This window comes from Otolemur garnettii, unplaced genomic scaffold (genome assembly GCF_000181295.1).
Source record: "Otolemur garnettii isolate 467f Iridium unplaced genomic scaffold, OtoGar3 scaffold00003, whole genome shotgun sequence".
Taxonomy (NCBI): domain Eukaryota; kingdom Metazoa; phylum Chordata; class Mammalia; order Primates; family Galagidae; genus Otolemur; species Otolemur garnettii.
In genome coordinates, this window is record NW_003852398.1 from 3,110,806 (window position 1) to 3,124,952 (window position 14,147).

At 48.3% G+C, this 14,147-nt stretch overlaps 1 protein-coding gene across 3 annotated transcripts in view; it reads right to left on the bottom strand.

Moving 5' to 3' along the window:
* Positions 1-232: 232 nt before the first annotated feature.
* The window catches only part of NSG2 (neuronal vesicle trafficking associated 2), a 57,047-nt gene continuing 43,132 nt past the window's right edge, over positions 233-14,147 (bottom strand). For 2 of the 3 annotated variants that reach the window (XM_023515179.1, XM_023515177.1), the window contains exons 4-5: positions 4,335-4,445; positions 1,320-2,075 (exon numbers count right to left, since the gene is read on the bottom strand). In XM_023515179.1, coding sequence (XP_023370947.1) covers positions 1,884-2,075; positions 4,335-4,445 — 303 coding nt within the window. In that variant the 3' untranslated portion in view covers positions 1,320-1,883. Of the gene's footprint in view, positions 2,076-4,334; positions 4,446-14,147 lie in introns of all 3 variants that reach the window. The other variant, XM_003781928.3, reaches the window with a different exon arrangement.

The following is a 14,147-nucleotide window of genomic DNA, read 5'->3' on the forward strand; positions in this document are numbered from 1 at the left end:
CGTGCCCGGCAGATGCTCACAGGATGAAGGGTGACGAGCTACAACAAGCAGGCAGGAGGGTCTTTTGGGCCTGACTCAGGACCCCAGTGTCCTCACAGGCCCCAGCTTGGGATGGAGGTCCCTCATGATCTGACTCTAGCCAGCAGACACCCAGCCCCAGGGCTCACCCTGCCCCCAAGGGCCCCTCCCCCTAGGCTCACCCAGCAGATTTTAAAGGTTGTGAAGGAAAATGAAGACTCTCAGACACATCTATCTTTATTTGTTTCCTGTCAGAAAATTGCAAGAGTTACACCAAAAAATACTTCAGCCTCTGCTACCTACTGACAAAAATACACCACAAAATTATAAAGCGCTCAGCGGTTTTGCTAGGGACGATTTGTTATTCCACTTTGGATGACAAATGAATTTACAGGTGACTCAAGGTGCTGGGAGGGTGGAGGAGAAGGGAGGAATAATCAGATGAGAGCATTTGGCAGGAGAGTTTGAGCTATACTAGTCTTATTACCCAGCTGTTGTGTATGATGATTTCAGCAACAAAGCAAGCCACAAAAATACCTTTCACATGGCCTGTCGGAGACCCATGGGGAAACTGTACCACATCTCAAATAACCAATCCTTCCACTCCCTGCCAGTTCTGGCCCTCTTGGGCCTGGAGCCAACACCCTGCAAAACTGGCCTCCCTGAACCGATTATGGGAGAATCAGGGGAGGGCCTGCTACGGTCCAGGGCAGTGGGAGACCTGGTCATGTCTGGATGTTGCCTCCATGTCAGGAGCATCTAGAACATCTAGAATCCAGTTGGAGAGTTTGGAAAAATGTCCCCTGTCAATACAAGGGAGTGGGCAAAAGATAGTCACATTTTTCAGCTTCTGTTAAAAATGATCTGGCATTGTTGCAGCCCCAATCTTAAAGTCCCTTCCTGGCTGTTCCCGAGGTTCCTGATGACAATCCTAGTGTTGTTGCTATTGTGATTAGCATTTTGGGAAACAGGAAACAAACAAAAATTTTCAAGTTGGGTGACCGTGCTTAGAGCTTGGCCCAGGGCTACCTGCCTGTCCTGTGCGTTCCTTCTTCTCACAGCCTCTCCTTCCTTCTCTCCCTCTCTACCCTTTCCATCTCATAAACACGGGCAGTGTCCAGGCGGATCTAGAAAAACAAGAAAAAGACAAAGAAAATCTGCCCACTCCTCAATGTTCACTGGTACAAAACCTATCACCGCAGGGTGAGTCTTCAGAGCCCAGGCCCAGGGTCTGCCCCAGTCCTAGTCTGGGAAATTAATCCTACAAAATGTACCAGAGGTTGGTACGGTTTACCGTGCACTCTGGAATTAGTAGTGCCAAAATCAGTCTTCTCTCCGACTTGGCCATTCCTATCTTCCCTAGTTTCTATCCTGCAGACCAGACAGAGGCCACCCAAATAGCCCCAGCCTGCCACTCACATGTTCTGTACCCTCTGAAATCCACACTGTCTCATCCAAGAAGCCCACGGCCTCTGCTATTTTTCTTCAGTATCTTCCTGATGGAGCCAGTTTAATGTTTTTTGTTCATTTTCTTTGTTTCTTTCCTTGTCTGTGTTCACATTTTCCTAACAAAGAATAAGCAGTGGCTTCGAAAATATCTTACATGGGAACAATCAACACGAAACATGCCTTTGTACATGAGCCTGACTTGGGGACGAATCAACAATACCAAGGGACAAAAAGAAATATCGATTCAGACAACTCCAGTGCACGATATTTTCGGTGAGTTCCTCCCCTCCCCCGCCCTGCCCCACCCCCCACCCCCAAATCCCAGGAGTACAGTGTTGTCTTGTAACTGGAGCTTGGCTTAGCCAACAGGGGTCCCCTCCTCCACCCCGCCCCCCCACTCTGGCTGGGGGAGACCTCTAATGGCCCTGGGTCTTGGGCGGCTTGGGCTCATGGATGACAGCAGCTGCCGACAGCCATGGCCCAATGGCCCGGGCAGTGCTCTGCTTGGCCACACTGTAGTGGCTGATGACTGTGTAGAAGCGGCTTCTGGAGTTGGGGTCCTGGGATGAGTAGTAAGCATCCAGGGAGGCTGGGATACAGCGCTTGTGCTGCGGAAGAAGGAGACAAGAGTCAGGGGTCATTCAGAGAGCTGCTTCCAGCCCTCCCAGAGACATAGCCACCCACCCCATCTGGGAGCCCCGCTGTATCAGGCTCTCAGCCAGAGAGCAGGTGACAGCTTCTGAGCTGGGCCTGGCACACAGCAGGCCTATCTAGCACCATCACCATCACTATAGCCAAAGCTGCCTCTAAAAGAAGCCAGAAGAGCTTGATTCAAGGTCAGCCACCTCTGCTTACCAACTGTAGGACTGCACTGAACACTGTAGGTCTCCACCCAACCTCCCTATCTGGCTGACTCGTACAGCCTCTGGTTGCCTCTTTGGGCCATTTTACTCACAGCCAGTGACTATTTCTTTGATTTTATGTTTGTACCTTTTTTCTCTTATATCAGAAGTCTTAGCTCCTAACAACATTAATATAATTATGTATTTGAATTATCCCATAATATGTATAGAACAGCCGAAACATAACACCAATGCCATTACTAAGAGCTAGACCACTAAACGAACTTAGAGATTTCTCTGCAGCTCTTGTCTCCACCAAGGGGGTAAGATCAATATCCTGTACTCGAGAGTGGTTAGGAATATTTATTTTCTTTGTACATGTATGTCCTCAACATGATATAGAGCTAGGTTCTTTGTTCACTTGTTTTTCCTTATTTATTTATTAAATTGTTCTCACATTTATGTATTCCAAGGATAAATATATAGGAAGATATATCCAGAGAAACCTTGCTTCCATCCCTGTCCCTGCACTCTGTTCCCTCCCTTTCTCCTGAGTAACAATTTTTTTTTTTTTTAGACAAAATCTCACTACGTTGCCTTGGGTAGAGTGCCATGGTGTCACAGCTCACAGCAACCTCAAACTCCTGGGATTAAGCTATTCTCTTGCCTCAGCCTCCCAAATAGCTAGGACTACAGATGCCCACCACAACACCCTGCTATGTTGTTGTTGTTGCAGTTGTCATTGTTGTTTAGCTGGCCTGGGCCAGGTTTGAACCCGCCACCCTCAGTGCACGTGGCCAGCACCATAACCACTGTGCTACAAGGCACTGCCCTGAGTAATAATTTTTATCAATTGTTTTTAATTTATCCTTCCAGAATTTCTTTTAGAAAAAAAAAAAAAAGAAAATATCTTTACCTCATCCTTTCTTACACAAAGGTAGACCCTTTTTTCTTTCATATTCTATGACTGTGTACTAAGGCCACTGTCACTTATTTTCACAGTGGTCTGGAATTCCACGGTGTGGATATATCATAGTCTGTTCGACGGCCCCCTAGTGTTGGGTGTTTCCAATTTTTCAGAACCCCAGTGGCAAACCACTAAGACTATGTAGTCTTAGGTAGACATACAACAGCACCAAAGGGCTGTTAGAACATTCCCCCCCACACTGAAACATAATAGCTGTGATGTCTTGGAAAACCCTTTTAACCAAGCACTCTTAAGCTCAATTTCTGTACATGCAAAATGAGAGCCATAAAACCTATTTTTCAGAAAGGCTGTATCACCCAATTGGGAAAATGTTTATGAAAATGGCTAGCCAAGAGCCTTACATATGATAAGCACCCAGTACATGATAATTGTAAATATTAATATTGTCATCTGTTTTAGCTCTAAAACAGATTCTGCCTATATTGCCACTTAACATTTGTTGAGACCTCATTATCTAGCAGGTCCTTTGTTAACTCATCTTATTTAAATTCCTTCCTTAAACATTCGGTGGGAAGGCATTATCAGTCCATGTTTTCCAAAGTCATGAGCTAACGCCAGTTTTTTAAGCAAAGAGAGCAATCAGAGTGAGTGTCAGGGGAAGGGGTCCAGGTGTAAGACTTGGGGACAGAATCTCAGAATTACTGGCTCCCTGTCATCACACCTCTGTAGGGCCACTGTGGGAGGCAACAACCAGCTCTCAAGCCAGGAAGACCCAAGCCACACAGAAGTTTCTGAAGATGAAATAGTCAATGTCAAGTGGTAGTGGGCGTCCCCTCATGCCAATGTGCAGTCCAAGGCTGGACCACCTCCTGACCCAATAGCACACCATCTCAGGGGAGGAGCTCTACTACCTATTGGAGACCAAAGCCCTCTTGAAAACCTGAGAACTCCTTGACAAATATAGATTACATTTTACACACTTGGTAGGGAGGATGCCATACTCAAATCTTGGACACCAATGAAGAGAAGACATCAATAAACCCTTTAACCAAACCTGACAGTGACCTGGGCCTACCCACCTGCCATGAGCCCCTTACCTTGTAGACAAATCCCTCTGGGCAGCTGTGGTCATAGGTGAAGGCTTTGTAAACCACCAGGAACACGATGCAAGCGAGGAAGGCTAGGGCCAGGCTGACAAGGATGGTGACCTGTAGGAAGACAAAACCGAGCATAACCCAGCCTCTGCTTGCCCACCTGTGGCCCCATGTGTGGCCTTCCAACTCTAGAACTGGCAGGCAGAGTGGTATGTTAGGTGGAGTAGGATTCCCAGGGCCCAAGGAACTTGCTTCATCCTGGCTTTGTCACTAACTTACACCCTGGGGCAAACTACCTACACTCTTTTGGCCTCAGTTTCCCCATTTTGTATATACCTTTTTTTTTTTTGACACAACAGGTGACTTTCTCCTTATTTTACTATGTGAGGAGTGATGGTTGGTCATTAAGCCATCACTTCTGGTGCATCAGCATGACCCCCAGCACCACCACTGAATTCTAACCTCACTTGTCAGCTGCCCTTCCCCCTGCCTATAACTTGTGACACACACCTGAGATGCATCCCCACCCCAAACTCCTGCTTTCCTTCTACCCTAAACTTTCTTTACCCCCATTCTTCCTCAGGGAACATCAGCTCCACCTTGGCAGTCCCTTGGGCCATACATCCTGAGGTTATCCTAAACTCTTTTTTTCTCACACTCTATCCAACCTACCAGCAGAGGCCATCATTCCTGCCTTAAAATACATCCATAATCTGACTTCTTCTCACCAGCTCCATCACGTCCGACCTGACCCAAACCATCAGCGCCTCTCACCTGTAGAACCTAACAGCCTTCCACCCAGAGACGTTCTTGCCCTCTCCTGTATGCTATGCACAGCAACCAGAGATCCTTGCAAAGCCTAAGACAAGGCATGGCCCTTTTTGCTCAAAAACCATGCAAAGTCTCCAACTCATTCAGAGTACAAACCTAGCTCTTACCCACCATCAGAAGGCCACCTTTAAAAAAATGGCTCAACACCAAACAGAGAGCACCATCAGGGTCTATCAGAAAGGAGTAACTGGCTAACTCTGGAGGCGCCTCCAGGCTTGCACTGGCCCCTTCTCGCTGCCTGTGCACAAAGGGACAGAGTAACCCCTGCAATATTAGGGCATCTAGTGTTAACAGCAGAGTTTGTATGTGTGCATTTTTTAAAAGCTGTGGTTCTTTGGGTGGGTCGGCCTAGAAATATGGCAAAATTCCTCTCATGGAATTCCCAATAGCCAAAAGGTAGAAACAGCTCAAACAAATTGAGCTTTGTTAACACAATGGAATGTTATCCAGCCATACAAGGGGATGACGTACACCCGATAAGCCCGGATGGACCAACAACACATTATGCTCAGGGAAAGAAGCCGAACCCAAAAGGTCATGTAGTTTGTGGTTCTATTTACATGAAATATCCGGAACAGGTAAATCCATAGAGACAGATACAGATGGCAGCTGACAGGGCCTGGGGGTAGGGGGATGCAAATTAACTGCTAGTGGGGGTGGGTTTCCTTTTGGAAGGATGAAAATGTTCTGGAACTTGGGCATGGCGCCTGTAGTACAGTGGTTATGGTGCCGGCCACATACATTGAGGCTGGAGCATTCAAACCTGGCCCAGGCCAGCTAAACAACAATGACAACTGCAACAAAAAAATAGCTGGGCCTTGTGGCGGACACCTGTAGTCCTATCTACTTGGGAGGATGAGGCAAGAGAATCACTTAAGCCCAAGAGTTGGAGGTTGCTGTGAGCAGTGTCAGCACAGCACTCTACCCAGGGCAACATAGTGAGACTCTGTCTCAAAAAAAGAAAGAAAAAAAAAAAGATGTTTTAGAACTAGGAGAGATGATGGTGACACAACACTGTCAATGTGCTAAATGCCACAGAACTGTTCACTTTAACGTGATTCGCTTTATGTTATGTGAATTCTACCACATTTTTTCTAAAATAAAAGCCAAAGCCCAGGAACTAGCCTGGCACCCATAGCTCTGCCAGAAGACAGGGAGCCATTTTCCTAAGTGGTGACTCCTTCTGTGAAACAGACCTTAAAATCCTGCTCTGTGAGCATTCCCTGGCCTCACAGAGAATATTGCCTGAGCCCAGCCAAGAGCACTAACTAGGAGACTGGGACACAAGGGACACAGACATGGACAGGGCTGGTCCCTGGCAACAAAGCAGCTGTGTGGAGAGGAGGGAGAAGAGGGCTGCAGGACTGCCTACCATTGCCACCAGCCTAATGCAGGGTCATGTGTGACCCCAACCCCTGACTATGCAGAGCCCTAGGCCTCTTGGCAGACTTGGGAGAAGGACCAGACAGGGTTGGATGCTTCCCTGGTCAGCAGCAAGTCAGTGATGGAGCTGGGGGCCAGCACAGGGCCCACCATGTCTAGCCATGGGACAGGTTCCCCTTACAGGGTGGGCTTTTCGACTCCTAACAATCCCTGAGTTAACAATCCCCTCCTAGGAAAAGCTGGGTCTGAGTCACCAGTGTCACCAGAGCTTAAGAGCACACACAGTGTAGGCCTTCAGCAAATGTTTCTGGAGAAAGAAAAGGGAGGGAGGGGGAAGGGAGGAGGTTAGTCCCCTCCCCTCTGTACAGTGGTTTCAAATCTGGCTGCACGTTAGGAATAGCTGAGAAGCTTTTAAATGCTGATGCCTAGGTTACCACCATCCCCACCGATTCTAATTTAAGGAGTCAGGATGCAGCTCTCCGCATGATTACAGTGTGCAGCCGGTATGATTCTGGGAGTGCTTCTCATACTGGCCACACACAGTTATAATCACCTGGGCCGCATGTTAAACAATCCTGGTGCCCTGGCCCCAGCCCAGACCTGTTATGTCAGAATCTCTGAGGGTGGAGGCCAAGTCTCAGGAGTGTTTTGAAGCCCCAGGGTGATCTCTGTGTGCAAACACTGGACAAGTTTCTGTGGCTGTCAGGATCAAGGGTCTAATGGTGGATGGAGGTGGGGGTGTGTCCACCCCTGGGAGTCTCCCCCAGCAAAGCTAGCTTCTGTCAGGCTGTGCCGCATGTGCCATAACCCCAAAATTAAGATGAGTGGAGGCTATGATAGCTGAAGAAGAGTTTGCCTCCCTGCCCTGACCTCTGGTAAGTTCTGCAACTCAAGGCAAATCATTCCCTATGAGTGTAGGGAGGTCGGACAGTATGTCATGGGAAATCAGGCACAGAAGCCCCCAAGAGACCTCGCTATCTACAGGGCAGGGAGATACAGGCCCATAGATGCAGGTGGTTGCCACATAGCAGTGGCACCCTGATCGAGGCTCAGAGGGGCTGCTGGACGTGACCAGCTAGGGGTGGGGGATCAGGGATATGACACCAGAAACAACTTCACAGAAGAACACTAGGATAGGGGAAGAAGACGTTTCTAAGCAGAGGAAGTGGCATTTGCCGTGGAACCGAAGCTGGAGAAAACACAGGCTATCTGGAATCATCACAGTTTGGCCTAGCAGGCCAGAGGGTGCAGGTGAGGAAGAAGCCTGAGGGGCTGCGGAGGTGGGAAGAGAACGGATGGCACCTGGGCTGCACCTCAAGGCAGTATGGACCCCCTGAAGGACTTTAGCAGGGAAGGGGCAGGATCAGAATTCTATTTTGGAAACCCGTCTCCCGGGCAATAGAAGGCAGGTTTGCAGGGGTGAGACTGAAGGCAGGGAGGCTGGTGGAGAGGCTGATTTATACATTAGACCCTCCACATGCTGGAGCCAGAGCTGGCCCATGGGCTGGAAAGTGTCCAAGGCCTGCGAAGGCATAGAGGGGAAAAGGGAAAGCTCCAGGAGTCAGCATTGGTTATGGAGGGGGGACGGGGGACAGGGGAGCTGGAGAGTTTTATTTTGTTCTGGGTGAGAGTTCCCGCAGGTGGATTTCAGTGCAGCAGTCCCAGGCCAACTTCTCCCTTTCTGGAAGATTCATGGAATTCACAGGCCCCACGTGCTCAATCTCTGCCAGGGAAAGAAATTCCCACTTCCCCACAAAGCACCTCAGAACATGAAAGCCCAACACCACATCAATATTTATTGACTTGGTTTATATAACCCCATTCCTCAGAGACATTCTAAAGCCCTTGCTTTCACCCCTTGAATTTTACAAGCTGGGCCTAGCAACAGCTTCTTAGTTTTCTGGTGCCAGAATTGAGGGTTTCATCAGTGATGCAATCTTCACCACATGGAAGCCCCTTTCTGTTCCCCACCGTCCCCCACCAGGTGCTTGGCCACCATCCCTTCACTCAGTGTCTATGTATTAAAGGGCCTATTGTGAGCCAGATGCTGTCAGGAGGAACTGACAGGAGGGAGAGAGTCGAACATTAAATCAGCAAATAACCAATCAAATAATTGCAAACAAGAGCTGAGCAGGCTCTGGAACAGAGCACAGGAGGCGAGCACTTTGATGGGTGGTCATGGAGGGGAGAAGGGGCCTGGTACAAGGTGGCCAGAGCACTAGAGCCTGACTACAGACCCCTCCCTGGAGGAGCTCAAGACCCCAGAGGGCCTGGAAGGAGCAGTGTGGCTGTGACAGACAGGACAAGGAGACAGCACTGCAGTGGGGGTGGGAGGGCCAGGGACCAGCCCTACAGGGCAATGGAGGCCAGTATTGCCCCTGTCTAACCAAGGGAGAAGCTGTCCAACAGCATGTGCCCTGGTGCTGTCAGGATGACATCTCTACTCAGCCAGCTCTCCCCTGCTGTCCTCCAGCCTCCTCCCCTGGCTCACTGAGAGTCCCTCAGCTGGGCCCAGGCCTGGAACTGCTGTGTGCCTTCCTCACCTGGAGAACATCTCTCAGCCTTCAAGTCCTGCTCTGAACCCCTGATCCACCTCTGCTCTGTAGCTGGGGCCTACCGCTGAGGGAGCACACTGCGACCCCATCACCACCCCACCCCTCTGAACCCTCCTTCTGCCAGGAAGGCTGCAGACAGAGAGAAATCTCATTCTTTTCTCTATGTCCCGCACAGTGACTCATACAAAATGGGGACCAGAAACATTTCCTGAACTGCAAGGTTGAATTGAATTAAGACCACACAGAGAGAGAGAGAGAGAGAGATACAGACACACGTACACTCTCCCCCAGACATACACAAACAAATAGACACGCAGACACAGTGCACAGCTGGGATGAAGCTCTAAAATATTTGCAGGTCACCTTCTGTTCTCCTCCATCCCCTCTGCTCAACCCCAACCACCACCAGTCTCAAGCACACTTTCAAACAAAAATATGTCAACCTTGAAAAGAACCAGTTCCACGAAGACAGCTCCAGAATTTCTCTTTTTTGAGGTCAGAGAGTGAATAGAGGAAGAATTTAAAGTGTGGAGCTAGCATCTCCAGCAAAGGCGTGCTTAGACTGCAGTCACAGTGACCACACCCCAGCTTCCATATTTTCATAGAAGAAGAAGATGAGTCGTGGTGGGGGTGATAGCAGTAACAACAGTAACAGGTCCTGAGTTACTGGGAACTAACTATATATGTCATAAGAATGACATATTGTAAGAAGAATTATTATCCCCATTTTGCTGGTAGGGAAACTGAGGCTCCAAGAGATTAAGTGATTTAGCTAAGGTAATCATTAGGTAATCACTGGGTAAACCCCCAGTTGGCAAAAAGCAAGTCCAAACAAGGGACCTTGACATCACCATATTCACAGGCTTGGTGTCCCTCCCCTGCCCTCCCTTCCCACCATCAGTCATGGTGGGAGGCAGTGCCGCCCAGCACCTCTGGAGCCTGTCTCTGCAGCCATCTGTGCCTCCACTTCTCCCCCAATGCTGGTCCCAGTCAGCCACCAACTCCAGCAGCTTCAGCTTCTGACATACCTTATTTAGCCCTCCCTGCTGTCTTTGTCATAAGTCCCCAGCCAGATCACCACACTTTCACCCCTGGGTGCAGCAGCCTCCTCACTGACCCCCCTCCACCAGCCTCCAGCTCCCAGCTTCCTTCCAGCTGCCCCAGATTTTCCAACAAGCCAACTTGGTCATGGAGCTTCCCTAGCTAACCAAGTAACTAACCTCACCTGTCTGTTTCCCCGGAGAGGTAATACTCCCCGGGTCCATTTACTAAGCACTGACTATGTGCCAGGCACTGTTCTCAGTGCAGTACAAAGATTTACTCTTGTAAATTTTATGATATCCCTGTGAGATAGATTATATTGTATCTCCATTTTTTAGGTAAGAAGACTAAGGCACAGAGAGGTTGCACAATTTTCTTAAGGTCACACAGATCATTAAGTAATACAATCAGGACTATTCCATGCAGCGTGGCTGGGGCTCTTAGCTATGTTCCTCATAAAGCAGGGACAGAAATATTTATTTATTCACCATATATTAACTGAGCACCCACAGTGTGTCAGAGATGACAGCACACACTGGGCATATAGAGCTAAAGAGGGCGGGAGGCCCTGCTCTCACAAAGTCTACCTCTAATCCCTTTGAATAGGTTTCCTCTTCTGCCAAAGGGGAAGAATTTAAATAAATTCTCAGAGTTCTGAAGATTAAGTCAGACAACACATGTGAAGGTGGTCCACAAAAATAAAAGTCCATATCCTAGTTGCTAGCACCTGTGAATATGCCTTTCTTTGGAAGAGAGGTCTATGAAGGCGCAATTAGGTTGAGGCTCTTGAGATGAGATCATCCTGGATTATGGACTGTGCAAGTGGGCATAATAAAGCCTAGGAGAAGGACCTTTTTAGAAGCATACAAGGCCGACAGACCCACAGGGAGCAGAGGAGAGGCCACTGAGGAAGGAGACAGAGACTGGAGTGAAGCATCTACAAGCCAAAGGACACTAGAGCCACCAGAAGCCAAGAGAGACAAGGAAAGATCCTTCTGTGGGGCTTCAGAGGCAATGTGGCCTACCAACACCTTGATTTGGGGCTTCTGGCCTCCTGAACAATGAGGGCATAAACAGCTGTTGCATTAGGCGACATGGTTTACAGTAATTTGCTTATGGCAGCTCCAGGTATACGTGCTACAAATGAGCCACTCCCCTCGGCACACACTTCAAAAAGTTCCAACCACTCAGAAAGACTGCTGAATCTGCCGCACGTATTGCTCTATACCTTTTCAGCCCTTTCCTTGGTGAACGCCTAGTAATGCTTAAAAACCCAGCAAGTCACCACCTCTGGGAAGACTTTCCTTGCCTGCTATTTGTGTCCCCACTACACTTTGTACGTCCGTCCACTACTCAGCACGCAGCCCCCTGTTTTGCAATTGTCTGTTCTACTGTGTGGGTTGTGTGGGCAGGGATCAGAAATTGTTTGTTTCTGCAGTCCTGACTTCCAGCTCATGATCTAGGGTAGGGGATCAGCTAATGCACGCATATCCTACACTCCCTGGCCCATACTTCTTTCCTAATTTTTGGCACAAAGCAGCAAGTTTTAGGGACCCTTCTGAAACTGTTCCGTAGCCTGACAGAGGGACTGAAGGGAGAGAAAGAGCCCAGTTAGAAAACATCACTGCATCAAATTGAGGCACAGAGAGGTCTAGTAATTTGTCTGAGGTGGCATGGTTATTAAAGCAGTAAAGTCCGACTGGAACACCGGAACATCAGGTCATCTGAAGAATAGTTGGTTTGATGTGGAAAGAATTACTAGCTGCCCCTGAAATGATCTCCTTATCTGCCTATTGTGCTGCTGAAAGACAAGAAGCTTCTGATGGCTGGGACAGCTGGGCCCTCATTCTGGACCATACTCGTGTGGCTCTCTGCATTAGCTGTGGCTGCAGCCCCCTGGGTTCCCATCTCATTTCTGCCTCTGATGGGCTGTGTGACCTTGGGCAAGATGCTTCACCTCTCTGAGCCTCTGTTTCTACATCTGTTTCTACATTATCTGACTTAAGAATCCCATCCCATAGGATCAATGTGAAGAACAAACAAGAAGAAGGTTATAAATCACCTAGTGTTGTCCTTTCCCATGAGATTAATTGAAGTTAGCGATCACTTATTGACTGGGTACTGTGGCAAGTAATCTTTAGGTATTACCCCCTTCACCCTCATGGTAGCCCTGTTAAGTTCAATTATTACCTCCATTTTACAGCTATAGAAATTAAGGCACAGAAGGGTCTAGTAATTTGTCTGAAGTGACATGGTTATTAAAGGAGTAAAGTCCGACCGGAACCCCGGAACATCTGATTCTAAAAACCCTCACCACTAGGTTAACTGGCCTTTGGATGAATATTTTTCTGTCCCGCAGCTGCATTTGATTGCAATCGTGCTATGGAGAAAGGTGTTATGTTCAATACATAGTTTAAACTTATTCTAGAAGGATACATCACCACCGATATGGAAACCCCAGGAGTCAGGAAGACACTGGAGGGAAACCAAAAATCCTCCCCCTGTCAAGCCAGGATGTTGATGTAGAACCTTGATTATGCCAGGAAACATGATCTTCATTAACATTCAGGTACAGCAGCAGCTCGGCACCATCACAGGCAATAAACTTCCCTTTTTATGAAGAAGTCAACCCCTGGAAACCTCAAAGCAATAGAACCGCTCACATCAGGGAAATTAAACTTTGTCAGGAGATAAAAACAGAGCTGCCCGACATTCATTCATCTTCTGTATGCGGCCGCTGGAACCTCCAGAGACAGAATCAGACCTCCAGGCGCCTTGTTTCTGGCTGGGCCCCAAAGAGCCAGACAATAGGGCTTGCACGGAGGATGCAAAGGGATGGCAGCTCTGTAAATTCCACCCAAATGACACCCTGGGTTCTCAGCCCTTCCCCTAGCGCTAACTGGTAAGTGAAGCTCATCTTTTGAATCCAGAAGGTCTAGATTGGAAGTCCAGCTCCCCAGCTTACTCACAGTAGGCAAGCTGCTTACCTGGGGAGTTCTCGGCTTACTTCTCTCTAAAACAGAGGTAGTACCTACTGACTGCCACCTCACCTGGCTGCTGTAAGGAGAAACAAGGTAGCACAAGGAAGCCTTCAGGATAGGTTTAGCTCACCTGACCTGGGAACGACCTTAGCTAGCACCCATGACGTGTATGCATGCATTATAATAGTCCATGTCCTTGCAACTCAAGGGGGGGAGGTGCCTGTTGCACAGATGTTGCATCAGAGGCAGATGGAATCAGTCTACATATGTTAGGGGCAGAGGGAGGATTTGAACTCAGATGTGCCTAACTCAGAAGCCCAGTGGTTAGTCATATGACTGCATAGGAATTTATAACTGCATAGCATTTGCTTTTATTAAAAATATATTGCACAATTATTATAAGAACAATATCAAAACCAAGAGGAAAATACCCATTATAACCCCACTGTCATCCCCAGCCTGTTTTTACATGCTTCCTTCTTCTTCCTATCCACATGCATTCCAGCCTATACCGGATTCCTTCTGTTCTCTCCCATTTTACACACCTGTAGCCCTTCCAACTTCCTACAATGACAAACCAAACCCTTGAGCCAAGACAAGGCTGAATTTCAACATCTATTACATGGCTCTAAATTATGACATTAATCTACACAAAACTGTCATGAAGTACACCAAGATGAATAACATAAAAAGAGAGAGTGCCACGTAAACGCTGAGTAACGTTACGTGCTTGTGGTCACCGTTATTATTGTTAGAATTATGCATCATTAGGGCTGAATTTGGTTCGGTTATCTCCTGTGATGGTCATTGGGTGTTACACTGTGTTGCCATTACCTGTAATCTGTCCTCCACAGCCAGCTGTCAGGCCTTGGATGGCAGGACCCTATCTCTGTCTCTGGCCTTCCCCAAGGCCTGAGGGTCCTACCCTTCGAAAAGTTTGCTCGTGATCCATGGTGGTGATGCAGAGAAACACCTCTGATGAGGGCCATCTCCTCTCCGTGCCCTCCTGCCTCCCTCACCCTATC